We start from the raw sequence: 20,606 nt of genomic DNA on the forward strand, positions 1-20,606 counted from the left end.
AATCTTTTAGAAATAAAAAATAAATGATATTTGGGGCACCTGGGCGGTCAGTCAGTTAGGTGTCTGACTTAGGCTCAGGTCATGAACTCACGGTTTCGTGGGTTCGAGCCCTGCGTAGTTGCTCTGTGCTGACAGCTCAGAACCTGGAGCCTGCTTTGGATTCTGTGTCTCCCTCTTCTCTCTGCCCCTCCCCCCACTTGCTCTCTGCCTCTCTCTTTCTCTCAAAAATGAATAAATGTTTAAAAAAATTCAGTAAAATAAATTCTATTCCATGGAAATGTGCTAAATACTCCAAATAAAAGACTAACATTAACAGCCAGGATTGTTAAAACCGTTTGTTTATTTATTTATTTTTAGGGAGGGGGAGAGAGAGAACACAGGAGACCAGGGGAGGGAGAGAATCCCAAGCAGGCTCCATGCTGTCAGCCCAGAGCTGGACAGGGGGCTGGATCTCACGAACGACGGGATCATGACCTGAGCCGAAATCAAGAGTCAGACGCTTAACGGACTGAGCCACCAGGCGCTCCACTGTTATGGTTTTCTAGAAGGTACAGATCTTGCATATATTTTAAAGTTAGGTACGTCTATCTTTCCCCTTACAATTTCAAGCTCTTCCTCTGTGATTCAAAATGCCTTCTTGAGATTAAATGTACAGCTTTATTTTCTTTTAGTCCTTTTATAGTGTTTATTAAATAAATTTTTAAAAAATTTATTTTTTCCCAACCACCACCAAATAGTTGGGGTGGTGGGGGTTCCCCCCCAACCACCACCAAATTGTTTCCGTACTTACTAAGGTTCTTGGTTGCATAATCAGAAACTAACTTAATTTAAATGGATAAATAATCTTTTAGAAGCCTATGTGTAACTCACAGAAATGAGAAATAGACTGGAAAATCAACCTGAGGCAATAACCAAGAAAGGGCATATACAGGTAACCTGCAGCCACGAGAAGTTGTTGTAGGTTGTCGCCTTCCCCACTGTCATGGGACACTCATGCCATGACTGTAGGTTCACCACCTTCTCACCAGGAGCTTTCGTGGTGCAATCTGAAATTGGCCCCTGTATGAAGAAGTCAGGGAGAGACCCAAGAAAGAGGCAGGCCAGTCCATGTTGACAAGGGGCAGTTTTAATAATAGCAAAGGGAACTTACCTACAAAGCTTGCCTTGGGCAGCAGCAAGACAAATGAATCCCTGTACCCACTCTCCAAATCTGAAGAGTTTATAAAGAGGCCCTAATGGGGCTCATACTCCATGCATCTGCTTTCACCATCATATCACCATCTCAAGACTGTCCCAGAGCAGCCTCTGGGAGTGGAAAAGCCAAGTGGAACCCACATTCCAAGTACAGGAGAGGGAGTGAGGAAGCCTCCAAGTGTCTGGGTTCAGCTCATGGGTCAACTGGTGTCATATCTTTTCTCCATTACCTTCCCCAACACTCTACTCCTCCTGACCAGTTCTTACAATCTTTTACACCCAACTTTTTTCTCTTTTTTAATTTGAGAGAGAGAGAGAGAGAGAGAGAGAGAGAGAGGACACGTGGGAGAGAGAGGCAGAGGGAGAGAGAAACTTAAGCAGGCTCCATGCTTAGCCTGGAGCCCCACCCTGGGCTCAATCCCCCAACCCCGGATCATGACCTAAGCCAAAATCAAGAGTCGAACACTCGACCAACTGAGACACCCATTGCCCCAACATCTGCCTCTTTTGCAATGGGCCCTGAGTGGTCAGCAAGGGGCTATATTAGCATGGATGTGGTTCTTATGGAAGCTCTCTGGCTGCCTTGGAGGCTGTGAGAGAAAACACAGGTTAGGACACTAATTTTTCTTCAAATGTTTATTTAAATTCTAGTTAGTTAGCATACAGAGTAATATTGTTTTCAGGAGTAGAATTTAGTAATACATCTTTCCTGCATATAGAGTTGACATTCTCATGTCCTTTTCTTATCTTAGCTTGTCTTTATTCTAGACATGAGTTTCAGCCTTCAGCCAGGCATCAGTGGCCACCTAGAACTGCCCATCATGGAGGCCAGGCCACTGGCCAGACCACAGTGCTCCCTTCCTTGCCACAGTGAGTAATGTACTGTGCACTGTTCCACCAACAAGTGCATTTTCTGGCATCCCTTTGCTCATGAGGTGGTCCATATGTATCTGATATATGGGCCACCTCTCCCCACCTAGAGGTTGATGGCCAATTCGAGATCTCCCCATAGAATGCCTCTTTTCCAAGGCCCATTTCTTTAGTCTCCTGCCTGGCTCACCAATTGTAGGCTCACAACCCTCTTAGAAGCTTTCCTGGAAACTGGCTCCTGTATGCAGAGGAGAGGGAGAGACCAAAGAAAGAGGCAGGCCACTCTCCATGTTGGTAGGTGGCATTTTAATAACGGCAAAGGGAATTTAAATACGAGGCTTGTCTTGAGCAGTAGTAAGACAAATGGATCCCCACACCCACCCTCTAAATCTTAGAAGTTTATAAAGAGGCACTAACCGGGCTCGGTCACATACACCATGCAGGTGTCTCACTCTGTTTTCAACATCACGTTACTATCTCAAGGCCATATCTTGGGGCAGCCTCTGGGAGCAGAAAAGCAAGTGGAACCCATATTCCAAGGACAAGGGGAAGGGTGAGGAGCCTCCAAATACCCAGGTTCAACTTTTGGGTCAATTGGCAGTCACATCTCTTTTTTTGTTTTTAATGTTTATGTATTTATGTATTTATGTATTTATTCACTTATTCATTTATTTATTTTTGAGAGAGAAAGAGCAGTCACATCTTTTTTGATCACGTTTCCCAAGTCATCACCCCTGCCATCGTTAAATTCACTGCCATGAAAAAAAGAACACTCGACTCATTTGCAGTCACTCGAAAGAATCTCTAACAGACCCGCATCTTTGGATCACTTCTGCAAGGTTCAAAGGAAGCTATCATCTCAAGGGAGCTCTTAGAGGTCAGAAAAATCAGCTGCCTTGACTCAGATCCAATCCTGTATAAATCATTTTCATTGTATGACAGATTGTTGCCGCATCCACCTTGTGATATGGCGGAACTGAGAATGTTCATTTCATGATGGGTAGCTCTGGTCTCATAGTCACTGGGTATCCCTTGGTTAGGTGTACAATCTGTACTAGGGTTTAGTAACACAGCATGAGTAGTTCTCTCTGCAGAAGGCAAGGCCTTATCCCAGTATTCTTAGGGTTCTGGGCTGCAATTCCATCAGGGCTTTCACATGACATCTTTATCTACCTCTCATAGCATTGACTCTACAAGGTCATGTGGCCCAAGTGCCAGGACAGCTTGCACCACAGACTGGACCCGCTACACAGGCCTCCTTTGCTTCGGCCCCTTTCTCTCTTGAACACCTTCATTGAGATTAGCATAGCTTCCCTCTTCATTCATTCATGACCTTGTTCAAATGCTACCTTCTCAGTGATATTTTTCTTGGCCATCCTATTTAAAATTGCAACACTTCCACTCTCCTGCTTTATTTTCTTCATTGTAGTTATCTATATCGAATATAGTTTATTCATTTTTATTATTACTCACATATGAGTACAAAGAGGAGGGTATTTTGTTTATTTGTCTACAGCTATATCCCCAGTAGACTACCAAAAATGAAATGCTCAACTAGTATATAATTTCTCTTTGGAACTTCTTTGAAAAACCTGTCAATGGACTTCCGGTTTCTGGTTCCACATGTAAGGAGCTTGGAAGTCACTATGCCACCTTAACAAGCATAAAACTGAACATTATATTTAATGTACATATATATGTACACTTTTGTGTATACTTTGCACTTATAAGTATACTTGTATGCTTGTATACTTGTGTATACTTTGCCCAAGTATAAGTATACTTGTACACTTATGTATACTTTACATATACAAGGCAATAATACAAGGGATGGAAGGAGTTATGATTATTTTGTAATTATAAAGTACCTGCATTATCCACGAAGTGATGCCATGTTATTTGCAAGTAGACTTGGGGAGAGCTTGGCTGGCTCAGTCTGTGGAGCGTGGGACTCTTGATCTCAGAGTTGTAAATCAAAAATCCCACATCGGGTGTAGAGATTATTTAAAAATTAAAAAAAAAAATCTTTGGGGCTCCTGGGTGGCTCAGTCGGTTGAGCGTCCAGCTTCAGCTCAGGTCATGATCTCGCGGTCTGTGAGTTTGAGCCCTGCGCTGGGCTTTGTGTAGACAGCTCAGAGCCTGGAACCTGCTTCAGATTTTGTGTCTCCCTCTCTCTCTGCCCCTCCCCTGCTCATGCTCTGTCTCTCTCTGTCTCAAAAATAAATAAACATTAAAAAAAAAAACTTTTTTAATCTTAAAAAAAAGTGAACTTGGATTAATTGCACGTGAATATTGCAAATTCTTAAGCAACCATTAAAAAAGGTAATTATAAAAAAAAAGAAGTATAGCTTATATACTAAGCAAGGAGAGAAAAGAGATTATATAAAATTTTCGGTTGAAGCCACAAAAGGCAGAAAAAAGTGGAAGACAAATATAAGAATAAAGAGCAAGGGCAACAAATAGAAAGGAGTAATAAATATAATAGATATTATCCAACAGTATGGATAATCATTTTGAATGTTAATCATCTAAATGTACCACCTAAAAGATAGAGACTGTTAGATTAGATTTAAAAAACCTAAAATATGTTTGTCTAAAAAAAAAAAACACTTTAAATATAAAGACACATATAGATTAAATGTAAATGAATAGAGAAAAATATACCAAGCTAACACTAATCCAAAGAAAGCAGAAATAGCCGTACTGAAGTCTGGTCTGTTTTCAAAGCAAGGAAAGTTATCAGGAAGATCATTAAATAATGATGAAGGGGTCAGTCTCCAAAGAGACATAATAATCCTTAACACTTTAATGCCCAAAAATAGAGCATCAAACTACACGAGGCAAATGCTGATAGACCTGCGAGGAGAAACAGATGGATGAATACACAATAATAGTTCGATACTCCAACAGTCTTCAGTAAAGATGGACCAATCTAGCAGGCATAAAATCTGTGAGGACATAGTTGAACTCAATAACACCATCGATCAACAGGATATAATTGAAATATATAGACTCTTCATCGAACAACAGTAGATTATACATTTTTCTCAAGCTCACCTGGAATATTCATCAAAATAGACCACCCTCTGGGCCACAAAGTGCACCTTCACAAATCTAAAGAATAGAAGTCATACAATATCTGCCTTCAGACCAGAATGGGATTAATAGTCAATAAGAGAAAGATAACTGGAAAATCCCCAAAGAGGGAGATTAAACAACACATTTCTAAATGTGTCTAAAGCTCAAAGAAATAATCTCAAGAGAAATTTAAAATACTTTGAACTAAACACAACTTTTCAAAATTTGGGGGATGCAGGGAAAGCAGAGCTTAGAGGGAAATGTATAGCATTGAATGCATATATTAGAAAAGAAGAAAGATCTAAAATTGATCAACTAATCCTCCACCTGAGGAAACGAGAAAAAGAAGAACAAATTCAACCCAATAAACAAAAGAAAAGAAATAATAAGACTTTGATCAGAAAATGATGAAATTTGAAACAGGAAATCAGTGGGCAAATATCAATAAAACAAAAAGCCACTTCTTTGGTCAATAAAATTGATAAGCTTCTTAAACTAACAAAGAAAAGAAAGCGAGGACACAAATTACTGATATCACAAATGAGAGGGACGTCACTACTAATCCCATAAAGGTTTTTAAGCAAAATCAAATCTGAAGAGTAGAGAATTTGTTTTTAGTTAGCATTGCTACAAGTTATGATTTGGTTTTTAGATGAATCAAAGTACTCACAGTTAAGACACAGGACTCAAACTTATTATACCCACATTCTGTTCTATATAAAATTATATATGAACTACCAGGAAAATTTCCAAGGCACTTAATATGAAAACAATTAATCTACTGACAAATATTTATAACTGTTCTGATATTACCAGGGCTTTATGGGGATGCTGTTAGTACCAGGATGGACTTGTTCTGAGAAGGTCTCACAACAAGAAGCTCTCCAGACATCAACAGTTCTACAATTCAACTCAATTCTGGCATTATTTACTGGGAGATAGCATCAGACTCCACAGGTTAAGGGCTCAGTCCTGCATGACTGCGCCCCTCCGCCCCCATTTCAGATGCCAGTCACTAACCCGGGCTGTTACCTGTACCTCTGAACTAACTATAAATCGGAGATCCCTCTTTGGGTTTGCTTAATTTCCTAAGCAGCTCGCAGAACTCAGAGAAACATTTTACTTACTACAATATCAATTTATTATAAAAGGATATGCCTCAGAAACAGCCAGACGGAAGAGATGCATAGGGCAAGATAGGGCAAGGTATGCAGGAAAAGGTGCAAGCTTCTGGGACCTCTCCAAGCCTGCCACTCCCCCTGAACCTCCAGGTGTTTGCCAAACTCTGAATCCTGTCCTTTTCAGGTACAGAAGAGTGATTAACACATGGGAATGCTTCCTACATTATTTGACAAGGTCAAATGTATTAGGTCATAATTTAAACTGTCTTTTTTTCATTGGGAATTAAGAACATTCATAGATTCAGGGCATCTGGGTGGCTCAGGCAGTTAAGCATCCAACTCTTGATTTCAGCTCAGGTCATAACCTTACCATCGTGAGATGAAGCCCCGCATCAGGCTCTGGGCTGAGTGTGGAGGCTGCTTGGGATTCTCTCTCTCTCTGCCCCTCCCCATGCTCAAAAATTAATAAATAAATATTAAGAAAAGCTAAAAAAAAAAAAAAGAACATTAAAAGATTCAAGGGACCTTGATGGTGGAACATTTCTTGGTTGGTAAACAAAAATTCCACTCAAACATCATTTACAATTATATTATTAATATAAGTGTGATGAAATTTTTTTTCTGTTTGCAATATATCTTTATTCTTTTTCTTTTAATATATGAAATTTATTGTCAAATTGGTTTCCATGCAACACCCAGTGCTCATCTCAAAAGATGCCCTCTTCAATACCCATCACCCACCCTCCCCTCCCTCCCACCCCAAATTGTATTAATAACAACAAGAATTCTATGAACTATGCCAGAATCCAGAAATACCTGTTTTGGTTAGATGCTCAAATTCTTTGATAAAATACACACTGTAGCATAATACTATGCCTATATATTTTTTCTAGTAAGTGTGTGGGAGAAGAGGGGAATATAAGATAATTATTTCATTTAGCTTTCTTGCCAAAATGTTGGAAAACAAAAATGTATTTGCTTGTGGGGCTCCTGGGTGGCTCAGTTGGTTAAGCATCGGACCTCAGCTCAGGTCAGAATCTCACAGTCTGTGAGTTCAAGCCCTTCATGGGGCTCTGTGCTGACAGCTCAGAGCCTGGAGCCTGCTTCAGATTCTGTGTCTCCTTCCCTCTCTCCCCCTCCGCTGCTTGTGCTCTGTCTCTTTATCTCAAATATAAATATTTTTTTTAAGTTTTAATAAAAGTTTTAAAAAATGTATATGCTGGAGTCTGCATAAGGAAACACTAGATACACAAAACTATGAAAAGTAATTATTTCTGGAGGGGTTTCAGTTTGGGTTTATTTGAATTTGCACTGAAGATGTACTTCCAAAAATATAAAAGTACTGTAATATAATTTAAGATAAATATGTCTTTTGGTCTTCCATCCATGGTTCCTGGCACACAGTTCCCAAAACTCTTGGAATTTCCTAAGTGATAAGAGCAGCGGAGGCATCTTTCATTATAATTCATAGTCTCTTGTCCTCAGTTCCTGAAATTGCTTCAGAACCATAAAGGTGAAATGGGTCCACATCTAGGAAGAGTTGAAATGATACTCAGTGACACAGTACAGATACGAAAGGAAGAATCTGGTGAATCAAGGAAGATCACACAGAATTCTTGCCGCCTTCTCTCACAGGCCGACCTGTGTAGCTGAAAGTGCCTTTCCTTTCGGATAATGCTTCAAGTGCCAAAGAATCCCCAAGAAGAATTTCCTCCGTTGGCTGTTTTCAAAAATCACGACGTGAGCGACCTGAAAGTTATAGAATTCTTATCATGTAACCAAACATCCAAACCAAGCCAGCTTGTTCTGTAACCAAAAATACTCCTACAAGTGTCATGAAAAAGGTAAATTGATGCAGTGCAAAGAACACAAGAAATTAAAACACAGTTGTTATCACTCTGAAATAGGCCTCCATGCTGGGGCCTCTGGAATCTCTGATGAGCTCAATGTGCTTCATGTATTTCCACAAGAAACGAGCAGCAGAAGAAAAGAAAATCAAGGAAAGGGAGACAGGACAGAGGAACCTGTAGGGCCCAAAGCAGGCCGCCCCACAATGTGCCACTTTGGCATACTAATTATTTAAATAAAAGTTACTTGGGGGCGCCTGGGTGGCTCAGTTGGTGGAGAGGCCAACTCTTGATTTTGGCTCAGGTCATGATCTCACAGTCTGTGGGTTTGAACCCTGCATCTGGCTCTGTGCTGACAGTGTGGAGCCTGCTTGGGGTTCTCTTTCTCTCTCTCTGCCCCTCCCTCACTCACAAGTGCACCCACAGTCTCTCTCTCTCTCTTTTTGTTATTGTTTTTGTAGATGATATCAGAAGACATCAAAACTATGTAGCAAAGGAAAGCTCATGAACAGGAAGGTTATAGATACTGCTTTCAGCAGAAGCATGAAAACTACCTCATTAATGCTCCATTTTAGCCAAAGGGAAAGTGAATCTGAGAAATAGGCATTCAGGAAGGAAAAAAAAAAAAAAAAGACATCAGGACAAGTAGCAAAACAAGTGCTCAAGAGGTTGTGTAGTATCCAGATACTAGTTAGGACATTGTTTCTTTCCATAGTATCGGGGAGTTTCCCATACAACGGCACTGAACACAAATTGACAATTGTTAGCCACAACCGACTGATCCTAGCAAAGTCCGAACTAATAAGAATAAACGCAACCAAGCATAACTTCTGGTTTCTAAACCAGAAAATGTTACTTGCGAGTCCAATGAATCCAATTCCTTAAAATACCCATTATGTCCCACTTGTTACACCCATGGGAACTTTCTCCAATGTATTCAACATGGCTGCAAACGGAAGACTCTAATCTGCAGTTTGTTGACTGATACCCACATGATTTACTAGATAACGGTATGGAGTTTATGTTTAATTAGGCAATAGTATCCTATTTGTTTTTTTACCGTGGCTCTTTTTTGCTATGCAGCCCAGTAACGTGCAATGCAGCTGTGGAATCACTCTCTGTAACAGCCATTGAACATTTCCAACCAGCTCTGCTGAGGATTTCCAGTCTTGGTCCAGATGTCAGCCAGAAACTGTAAATAACCTGTGTAGAGAGATGGTTGAAAGACCAGGTTCTCATTTGCTAATATGTAAATAAAGGCACGGATTAACTTTCACTCTTTTGAATAAAAATCCCTCTCCTCTTTCAAGGAGCTGCTTCGTTTGGTTTGCAAGTCTAAATTGTGAAATAGGTACCTCTGTCAAATGACATAAATTCAACCGAGTGAGTAAAACTTAAAAATCGAATTGGCTTTATTAATCAACTCATGAATCAAACAGCGTCCCACCTAGCAAGTAGCGGGGAGCTCCAAAGGGTTACAGAAAAGGAAATGTTTTTAAAGGTAGACAGGAAGTGGAAAAAAAGAAGATTTTAACAAAGATCCATTGTTTTAGGCAAGGTCACCCTCCTAAGGGGAATGGAAGGGGGCTATCAGTAAATTTCCTAGGGCTGATCAGGAGATTCCATTTTGATTGGTTAAAGGTTATATTTTAGGGTGGGTTGAAACTACAGTTAGGTTAGGTATTAAGTCTTGGTTTATTGACTTGGGACCTTAACCCAATGACATACCATTTTGGACCTGTGGTTTTCTTTTTAATGCCCCCAACACTAATTTTCACCACATTAAAATATCTCCACATGCAGGTAAAGCTAGCAATCCCTACATTTCTGATTACTATACACTCATTGTGCAGGTCACTGCATTACAGAGTAAAACACAGGGTTTGTAATTTTCAGAAAACTTGGCAAGCAATATAGAAATCTAACCTTGGTATCATAATTCCCAAGGAAATGTAAGCCTTTCCGGTCATCTCTTGGAATGAAACACACATACTCCAAACTATACATGCCCAAACCGAACTTCTCTAATTTCTTCAAAAGCCTTCTTTTTTTTTTTTTAATTTTTTTTTAACGTTTATTTATTTTTGAGACAGAGAGAGACAGAGCATGAACGGGGGAGGGTCAGAGAGAGAGGGAGACACAGAATCAGAGGCAGGCTCCAGGCTCTGAGCCATCAGCACAGAGCCTGACGCGGGGCTTGAACTCATGAACCGCGAGATCATGACCTGAGCCGAAGTCGGCTGCTTAACCGACTGAACCACCCAGGCACCCCTCTTCAAAAGCCTTCTTGACAGTGTAGAAGAATCTTCAATTTTTTTTTATTCTTGAGCGAGTAGGGGGACAAGGGAAAAAAGGGGAAATGTTCACTTTAAAGCATGGAAATTTTTCTGGAGGATATGAAGATTACTGCATCTTGGCACAAATGCTTAAAATGTATAGCTATCTTTAGGATTATCTATTGTGTATATTTCTGCTTTAAGTACAAAACACCTGAGGGATGTGTGTTCTGATCATTTGAATTCAATGAGAAAAAATAATTTGATTTATTAATGTCTTCAATGCGGTTGAACCCAAAGTAGTTAGATATCATTCCCACCCCCCACTTTTCTGACTGGGTCTTTCAAGAAAACTAATAGTAGAAAGATTCAAATAATGACATAACTAACCCAAGGGAGGAGATCCTGCCCTGGGGACAGGGACGTGTAAATATAGTCGTGCAAAGAAGATGCTAGTTAGTTAGCTAGTTTGCTAGTTGGAGGATGCTCTGGGACTAATTGAACCTTAGCACTTCACCCTCTAAACACAGACAAATCTACCATAAAGGAGGGCCCACCAACAATCTACGCATGGTGCAAGGAGAGTTTCACCATCCTGTTTGTTGGTAGCAAAATACGTTCGGAGGAACGTATTTCATGCCCTGAGGACCAGGGATGAAATAAGAGTTTAGGGGATTAATGACACCTCTTTTTCTCCCTCCACCCTCCAGTGTACCCAAAATAAATCTCTTTCTCTATTCTATTGTTTTGTGTTGGATTAGTCATTCCATAGACTAGGGAGAATTCACAAAGGCTAGTTCTTAATTTCTCAGACAAATCCAATATCAGTTCCGCAATTATGGCTCCTAGTCCTTTGCAGATCATCTAGTCACAGAAGCCAGAAATCTATGCCAAGCTGAGTTCCCTGTTACTTGCTACCAAAACCAGTTAATTTCATGCTCTTAATAGCTCTCAAATCTATCCTTTTTCGCCAAGCCTGTGGCAACTATCTTAGTTCAGATTCTCATCATTTTTGCCACAGCCTGGAAGAATAGTCTCCTTATCATTCACTTGACTTACAATCTTATCCGTTTATAGCAATCCTTTCCCTAAAGTGTGTATATGGTCTTCTTTAGCGAAAACCTGACCGCTATTTTCAGGATAAAGTCCAAATGCATCGATACTTTCATGCTTTATTCTTGGCACTCATCCCTCTTCTGACTCTTGCAAATATTGTTTTAGATACAGTTGCTTCTAGAAAAATGTCCCTCTTGAGGTGCCTGGGTGGCTCAGTTGGCTGAGCGTCCCACTTTGGCTCAGGTCATGATCTCACAGTTCGTGAGTTCCAGCTCTGCGTCGAGCTCTGTGCTGATGAGCCTGGAGCCTGTTTCAGATTCTGGGTCTCCCTCTCTCTCTGCCCCTCCCCCACTCGTTCCCTCTCTCTCTCTCTCTCTCTTTCTCAAAAATAAACATACATTAAAAAAAAGAAACTGACTTTTCGAAAAATCTTGCTCTTCATCTAAAATTGGATTTGGTGCCTTTTTTTTTTTCCATCCTGTATCTCTCTAATTATAGTATATTTTGTGCTTTATTATTACCGTTTTGTGGGCTGTCATTTTTTGTATAGAAGCAAAATTCTGATGTTTCACTGTCAAAATCCTCTCAGTAAATGCAAAACCTGACAAATAGTAAACAATAAAATTTGCTGGATTAGAATAAGCACAATCATAGAAAGTTTTAGACATATATAAAAGTAGATAAAAATTAAAATACCAATCATGTGTTAATATTTATAGTGATTTCCTTCCAGTATTTTAATATTTAGCTACTCATGAATTATCATTATACACAGTTATAATCATACTATTTTTATAATGCTGAGGTCTACTTTTTAATTACTAGCTTTAGAAGCTAAGGCCTTTTATGAGTTTTATAAATTGTCCACAATGATTCTAAGAGCCTACTAACATTACATCAGGACCTGTAACACTTTTATTTCAAGTAATCCCTTATTATGAGGGTACTTTTGTCTCCTTCTTGTTCTACTTTATTTTCTCTGTTATGTACAGTACGGCAATGTTTATCTAAGTATATGTAAATATTACTCTTAGATGAAACTTCAGCCCATGAGATTATTATTTTAAATGTATAAGCATTTTTACATTTTCTGATGCATATTTTCTTTTCTTTTTAAATCTGTATTTTGAGAGAGACACACAGAGAGAAAGAGAGAGAAAACACAAGCGGGGGAGGGGCAGAGAGAGAGGGACAGAGAGAATCCCACACAGGCTCCGCTGGCCCGATGGGCTGAGCCCAATGCCGGGCTCAAACTCTGGAACTGTGAGATCATGACCTGAGCCTAAATCAAGAGTCGATGGATACTTAACCTACTGAGCCACCCACGGGCCCGTGATGCATATTTTTCAATCCAAATTGTTATTGGCCTGTGCAAAGTTACTACCATTAGTTAATAAAAAAATACTTAATTTGGAAAGTGGAACATGGCATTTTTCCATCGTGAAGTATCTGTTCATATTCATAACTTGTTTATTTGAGGAGTGTTAGTGATTTTCTTATGTATTTTCACCAATTCTTTTTATGTTGGAGTTGCAAGCACATTTCCTGTTTCCTATAAAAATGAATGAATGAATGAATGAATGAATCTCAGTTATCATTTGCTTTTTAACTTACTTTAGAAGTTATTAATTCACATTCAAAAATTCATTCATAGTCACCAGTGGAATATTGATCAACATCTATACTATTCTCCTTCCAGACAGAAAATCTTTAATATCTCTTTACTTCCAAACTCTTTACCCCATGATTTCCACTATTGTGATAACTTGGAACTTAGTTCCAGGTTAATACTATTTTGCCTTTCTTCATTAGCTCATCAAACTGCATAGATCTATTAACAACAGCTTTCTAAACAAAAGTTTTATTTTTCTCATCTCAAGTACAATACAGTACAAAAAAATCATATTTAAAATTAGCTGGGACACTTAAAAGAGACTTAGGAATAGAGTCAATAAAAAAAAAAGCAGAACACTTAAAAGGAAAGAATAACTGTGAAATGTTATTAAATAACCTAAAAGAAGGCTAATGAAACTAATTTGGATGTTATATTCTTAGAAGGAAATGCAGGGTTGCCTGGGTGGCTTGGTCGGTTAAGTGTCCGACTTCAGCTCAGGTCACGATCTCATGAGCTCTCAAGTTTGAGCCCCATGCCAGGCTCTCTCCTGGCAGTGCAGAGCCCTCTTTGGATCCTCTGTCCCCCTCTCTCTCTCCCCTCCCCAGCTTCTGCCCACTCTCTCTCTGTCTCCAAAATAATAAACATTTTTTAAAAAGAGAAGGAAATTCAATATGTTTTAGAGAAATCTATAACTTCAGTGCAAGTCTAGTAAGAATCCCAACAGTATATTTTATGGGATTTGAGAAGTTGATTCTGAAAATCCCTTAGAAGAGTAAATGTTGCAGAATCGATAAGAAACTGAAGAAGAATGAGAGGCCACACATTGGCAGACTGATCTGACAGTGACTGTTTAAAAATAAATTTGAACATAATTATGAGGAACACATACAAAAGTTCATCACGTTTAGCTCTAACTACCAATGTCTTCACACATTTATACCATTCCTGGCGGCTGTGGACATTGGAGTTTGCTACCTTTACATAAAGGTACATTACTTAAAAGTTTATTGGCCGTCCATTCAAACTAGTCAGATTCCCTACCTCACAAAGTATATGAAAGTAACTAGGAGTTTGATTGAAGATATAACAGTTAAAAACCATGCGTACAAGACAAAAAAAAAAAAAAACTAACAAAAAACCAAAACAAACAAATTAGGGAGATATTTTTTAAAAATTGAATGTGAAAGGGGCGCCTGGGTGGCTCAGTCGGTTAAGTGGCTGACTTCGGCTCAGGTCATGATCTCGTGGTCTGTGAGTTCGAGCCCCGCGTCGGGCTCTGTGCTGACAGCTCAGAGCCTGGAGCCTGTTTCAGATTCTGTGTCTCCCTCCCTCTCTGACCTTCCCCCATTCGTGCTCCGTCTCTCTCTGTCTCAAAAATGAATAAACGTTAAAAAAAAAAATTTAAAAAAAATTGAATGTGAAAGTCCTCTTACGAGCTGAATTCAAAATTCCAGAACTGGAGAGGTTGGTAGGGAATGAATGAAATAGAGGGTTAAGAGGACACTTAGGGTGTTGAACACTGAATAATGTATAGAAATACTGAATCATTATATTGGACACCTGAAACGAATATAACACTGTATATTAATTATACTCAATTAAGAAAAACATAAAGAACAAAATCTCAGAACCATAAAAGAAACAAGGAGAAATTTAGCACATAGAACAGTAAAATAATTCCATGAAAAATAATAGCATATGCAAAATTTTTAAAAAGAAATAATTTATTGGAAAATATTTGCAACATTTGTGACACACAGAGATAATATTCATAATTAATAAGGGAGTCTTACGGTTTCATAAGAAAAAGTTAGATAGTCTTGTTAGAAAAGGGATAAGGTTTGTGACAAGACCAATAACTAAATTAAGAAAAATTGTGCAGTATCTCAGTTTCTTTCAAGTTGTAAAGGACGCCATTTTCCCCAAAACAAGCAGTCCATCTGCCCCCACAGAAATTCTGCAAAGTCATAGCTCCACTTCCTTGTCCAACATAATTACCAGACCCAGGGTCTCCTACCCATGAGGCAACTGGTGACTTTAACTTGGAGTGAGAAAATTGACTTTAGTTCCCTCTACCTACCAAGGCATATCCTAGATTAAGGTCATAAAATCAAATGTGCTGGATGGGAACATAAAGGTGTAATGTTGCTGAAGGTTCTAAGTGTGGAAAATTAGAGACACAATAGTTGAAAGTATATTAGTCAAGACAAGAAACAAAACAAAAACAAACACACAAAAAACAACAATGAAAATCACATACATGAGCTAAATCTTGCCCACTGATTTCACCTGCACATATAGATATTAAAAATTCACATTGAGGCAAATCACACCAATGAAAGAGAAATACTAGCTTGAACACACAAAAGAACAAACCTTCAAGAAAATGCAGGGAATGCAAAGGACACAGAATACTAAATCAATATAACACCCAGCACTGTTGGTAGATCAGAGGAATTTGAGAGGCTTTCATAACTATATATCGATAATATTATCGCATAGTAAAATGGCAAACAGAATACTTGGAACTTAAAATCACATCTGTCTCTTTAATTATTAGTATAGTCGTGCTGAATTAGAGAAGAGACTCTTCGGAATATCAAATTAGTGAGCTGGAAGTTCCAGCCTAATAATTTGTGTAAAATGTTTCAGAAGAAATAAGAAAGAAAAATTCTGACAGACTAATGAGGACACTTGTAAAATAATAATATAATATAAATGTCTATCTGCTGGTATTTGAAAAATACAAGAAGATAAATGAGAAGAAATAATCAAATAATGGGGGAAAACTCTTAGCCAAATAAAACTCTGGATTGAAAGGGTATTCCAAGGGCTAAACTGAGGACATTCTTGAGGCTTTAATAGAAAGAGAACACCCATAATTATAGTAATAATAAAAATTAAAAAAAAAAAAAAAGCAAACCCCACAGCTAGATATATTGGAGAAAGTTATAGATTGCAACAATAAAGATCAATGCTTCAAACTTTCAAACGCTGTTTGATTCGTATACCACAGGAAAAATTACAATTCTCAGGATCAGACTCCTAACTTAGGCTGCTACAAAAGACATCCACAGTCTCTCAACCAGTTTCTGGCTACGGTTTCAGACATCATATCTGTATTGGAGTAAATCAACATAGCATGTGCAATTATTCATCTATCAATGCTTTTGTTTTTTTTGTTTTTTGTTTTGCTGTAGCACTGTAATAAAGTGTAACTGTGACTATAATAGCTTTTTCTGAGGTCCCTGAGCATTTCTCTGAGTCATTAAACATAAGGGTGGCCTTGGGGACCCCTGACATAGATGCCTACAAAAAAATGAGTCTGCATTAAAATATCTGGTATGATTGACAGCTTTCCTTAGCCAAAAGAGAACCCGAGGGGGACACTGGCTGTTTAACTTTGTTGCAATCATAAAGAAACCAAAAGCAGCAGGAATGCTGGGGAGAAGAACAAGAATCAGCAATGAAACAACCTTTCCCACATCAGGTGTTCAGGCTTGAATAGGATCTGAAAAAGGTAAGTGAGAAAAGTTTGATATTAAATGACAGATTTAAACTTTGGTTTTGGTCTGGATTGGACACGATGTATGCGTGAGTGACTATAGCTGCTGTAGGATCTGCCCAAGGTTTTATCCTGGCAAAAGAAGAACTCAACAAAATAGGGTTGTAGGGGCCATGGGGGAAAGAATAGATTTGCTTTCTGCTTTCATGCTACTGAAGTCCAACTTTTTGAAAATAAGGTGCATTTATATCTCACCTAGACAAAGCTTTTCAAATATTCTACCCTCTTAAAATGTGGGCATCCCATACCTAAATTAAACTGCCCAAGGAAGAAACCAAAAGCAAGTGATCACTTATTATGCTAAGTAAAATAAGTCAGGCAGAGAAAGACAAATACTGTATAATAGTTATATGTGGAATCTAAAAAAGATGAACATGCAAAAAGAGGGGCTGGGGTTGAGGATACTGGGGAGATGTTGTTTAGGAGTACAAAGTTACAGCTAGTAGATAAATAAGTTCTGGAAGTCTAATGTATGACACAGTGATTATAGCCAACAGCGTAACTTATAAACTTCAAATTTGCTAAGAGAGTAGATCTGAATTGCTCTCAACACACCAAAAAGAACTGATAATTATGTAGCATGATAGAGGTGTTAGCTAATGCCACAGTGGTAATCATATTGCAATACATAAATGTATCCAACAAACACTTTGTATACTTCAGACTTACACATGTCATTTACATGTCAGTTACATCTCCATTTTAAAAAAAATCAGTTCTACCCTATTCATTTTTCTATGATATATTCTATAGGCCTTTAAAACAACTTATTTTTTAAAAAAATAAATACATTTTTTTCTCATACACCAATGGAAAGTCAAACAGCAAACTTAAATCCTGTTGCTTAAAAAACTAGAACATCTATGAGAGAGAAAGGTGAAATAAATAAAATAAATTTTTATTTACTGGGGGCTGGGGGTAGCAAGCAACCTCTGTCAAAACATGAGATTCCTGATAACCCAGAATTAATGAGTAATAATTGGTACTGAAACTGGCACTATACCTGGGGAATAAGAAAAATATAAAACTGTTCTGCATTGTGTTTTCTATATTTTTTTCACACAAAATAACCTCTATCGTACCCTAGACTTTGAGCCTTGTATTTTGGGGGGTAAGAGGCACCAAGCTATTTTATTTGAATGAACAGTACAAATGAAAGAAGTTTAAAAAAAAATACGGAGTGCTTCGTGAATGTGTGCGTCAACCTTGGGTAGGGGCCGTGCTAATCTCTGTATCATTCCAATTTCTAGTAAACGGGCTGCCCAAGTGAAGACACCTTGTATTTTCTAAGCCTTGTGTTTTTCTCTCTTATTCATTTATTTATTTGAAACCACCTTCGCCATATATTTTTAAAAATTTTTAACGTTTTATTTACTTTTGAGAGACAGAGAGAGATAGAGCATGAGCAGGAGCGGGGAAGAGAGTGAGGGAGACATGGAATCTGAAGCAGGCTCGGGGTCCGAGCTGTCAGCACAGAGCCTGACGTGGGACTCAACCCCATGGACCATGAGATCATGACCTGAGCTGAAGTCAGACGCTTAACGACTGAGACACTCAGGCGCCCCCAACTTTGGCATATGTTTAAGAAATAGTAGGGTTCTCATGGGCTCTCCAACAGGACTTCTAGGCACATGCTGTGGATGCATCACCAAAAATTCGTCATGCCAGTTCGTTCTATGTTCATCCTTTCCCAAATACCACTTTAAGTCATGGTTAGCCATCAGCCACAGGTAATAAGGTTTTAGAATGGCCAAATATTCATTTCATGAATTCTGGGGGTTTTCTGTCTCTGAGACTTGCTACACTTAATTTTGTACAGTTGTAATCTAGCCACAAGTAAATTTCTGTCTTCCCAAGTCTTTTCTCGTCTCTCATCAAATTCCCATTGCCTTGGTGATATATTCTAATTTTACAATTAATTACATCATCACTATTCCGATGGAAACACAGCAAAATCTTTTTCTTTTAACTTATTCGAGGCAGACGTTTTCAGTAAGATGCAATGACCCTGTCGCAAAACAGAATAAAGGAAGTGGAGAGGAAGGAAAGAAACGCCCATGGAGTTCTATTCATTATCTTCACTCTTGACAAAATCGCAGTCATTACAGTCATGTTTTATGGGTGTGTGGGTTTCCTTAGATGCAGGTACTTCAGCTTCTTCAGGACACAGAGAGAAGCCTGTTTCAATTTGCTGGTCCATAAAATCAGAAGAAATGTATGGCCAGATGGATATAAAAATACTAGTGTATTAGCAAAAATCTTTGCCACCAAACTATCTAGGACGACGTAGGCCAAATTCATCATAATAGTGCTCAAATAGTACATAAAGAAGAAGAGTAGGAATGAAATCATAGACTTCATGGCTCTCACGTGAACTTTTGTGATAGGATCCCCACCTCTGCCCTTCATCTGCCTGGTGTGGCTCCATAAGGAAGGGATCAAAAGGACAAAGGAAGCCAGAGACACTGCAAAGGGGATGATGAACATTATGTTCAGGAGCATATGAGACAAAAATAACTCGTATGTTCTTATTGTGAAACTCACTGTCCAATTTCTTTCCGCGTTTACCTTGTTTTTGACCAGACTCATAAACACTGTATCCTTAAAGGGAAGAGACAAGCAGAAAGAGAAGACTGCGGCCAGTACAATCATGAGAAGCACTTTGTGAATTCTCCATTTTATCCAGAGGAAAATAGGGTTGGAAAAGTTGGCTATCTTGAAGAAATAGAAGACACTGAGGCAGGTGGTACAGGTTGTGCAGAAATAATTGGATCCTGTCCAGAGGATTTCAAACCTTATTAGTTGATTATTCTTGTTCCATATTTCTTCACAAGGTACATCTAAACCTATGCCTAAAATTATTATGCACAACAGAACTATTCTGGAAATAGCTAGGCAGGTAATAATAAAGTCAATTACGAAGAATTTCCAGTTCCTGATCCAGTCAATACAGTTAACCAATATAATGAATCCATTTCCCAAAATCCCCATTATGAATTCTCCAGCAAACAGTATCATAAATACGTTCTTCAATATGCTTGCCATGCCCGCTGATGGTCAAGCTCTCTCTTCAATACTCCTCTGATTTGTGAATTAAGTGTTATGGATTTATGGATCCAAAGCTTTAATGTTCAATAAGTTTCTTTTTCCTGTACTTTGATATCCACTGGCAAAGAGAAGATTGCCTCCAGGATGCTCCCAAAGTCTTAGTTATCTTTTGGAAAACTACCTTTATTCCTCTCAAGATCCGAGCTAGTGATTTTTCAAGGCAAATAGCATATTACCTGCTGCTGTCGCACTGCTTGTAATTTGTATGCAAAGCTATTCATTAATATTTGAATCCTGGTTTGTTAAAACACAAACCAGAGCTTGATTTTTACATATTTTTTACAACATCTTTTTTTCTTTTAAGATTCAGATGTTTTTGATTCACTCACCTCAGGTATGAGCGAGAAACCTGAAAACCCAATCTAAAAAATATGGTGACTCGGTCTGGGTGCTCTGAGAGGCAAGCAAATTACCAGAGGAAATGCCCCAGTGGGAAACGAAGGAGTGAGCAGGAGAAGGTTGGGGGAGTTGTTCTACTATACGCAAGTCTGAGTTCTGTGGAAGGAGAAGGAAGGAAAGGAGGTAGACCTTGGGTTACGGAGCTATCCTGAGAGGTTCAAGAAAATCGGTGGGAATTTGCAAGTCCATGGTGCCCATCAGAGGTGGCCTGAGTCTCCCAGGAGTGGTCCTGCCATCGAATCTCTGCCCAGATCAATCGTGGGCAGCGAGCCACTCATAGAAGGGGTTGGGGTGATGGGTTGCAGAGCACAGGGACACGAGCCTGCCAGCTGTTGGGGAAATAAAATTAAAAGCAAAATCTCCTGCTAACGCAGAAAACCTCTCTGCCAAGGAAGTAGAGAAAGAAAAGAGTTTCATTATCGCACAAAGCATTAAACCAGAATCTGATGCATCATCGCACAGGAAATTTACAAAAAC

The 20,606-nt window shown here is 38.8% G+C and overlaps 1 protein-coding gene and 1 pseudogene across 1 annotated transcript; both read right to left on the reverse strand.

Moving 5' to 3' along the window:
- Nucleotides 1–17,791: 17,791 nt before the first annotated feature.
- LOC115519567 lies at nt 17,792–17,887 on the reverse strand (annotated as a pseudogene).
- Nucleotides 17,888–18,737: 850 nt separating this feature from the next.
- On the reverse strand, nt 18,738–19,667 carry LOC115518656 (taste receptor type 2 member 8-like). The gene has a single exon (XM_030322229.1). It carries the CDS (start codon nt 19,665–19,667, stop codon nt 18,738–18,740), a length of 930 nt encoding a protein of 309 aa, XP_030178089.1.
- Between the last annotated feature and the right edge of the window lie 939 nt (nt 19,668–20,606).

This window comes from Lynx canadensis, chromosome B4, assembly GCF_007474595.2.
Source record: "Lynx canadensis isolate LIC74 chromosome B4, mLynCan4.pri.v2, whole genome shotgun sequence".
Lineage (NCBI taxonomy): Eukaryota > Metazoa > Chordata > Mammalia > Carnivora > Felidae > Lynx > Lynx canadensis.

Coding starts and splice junctions, on each gene's coding strand:
- LOC115518656 (XM_030322229.1), bottom strand. CDS start 19,667: ATGGCAAGCATATTGAAGAACGTATTTATGATACTGTTTGCTGGAGAA.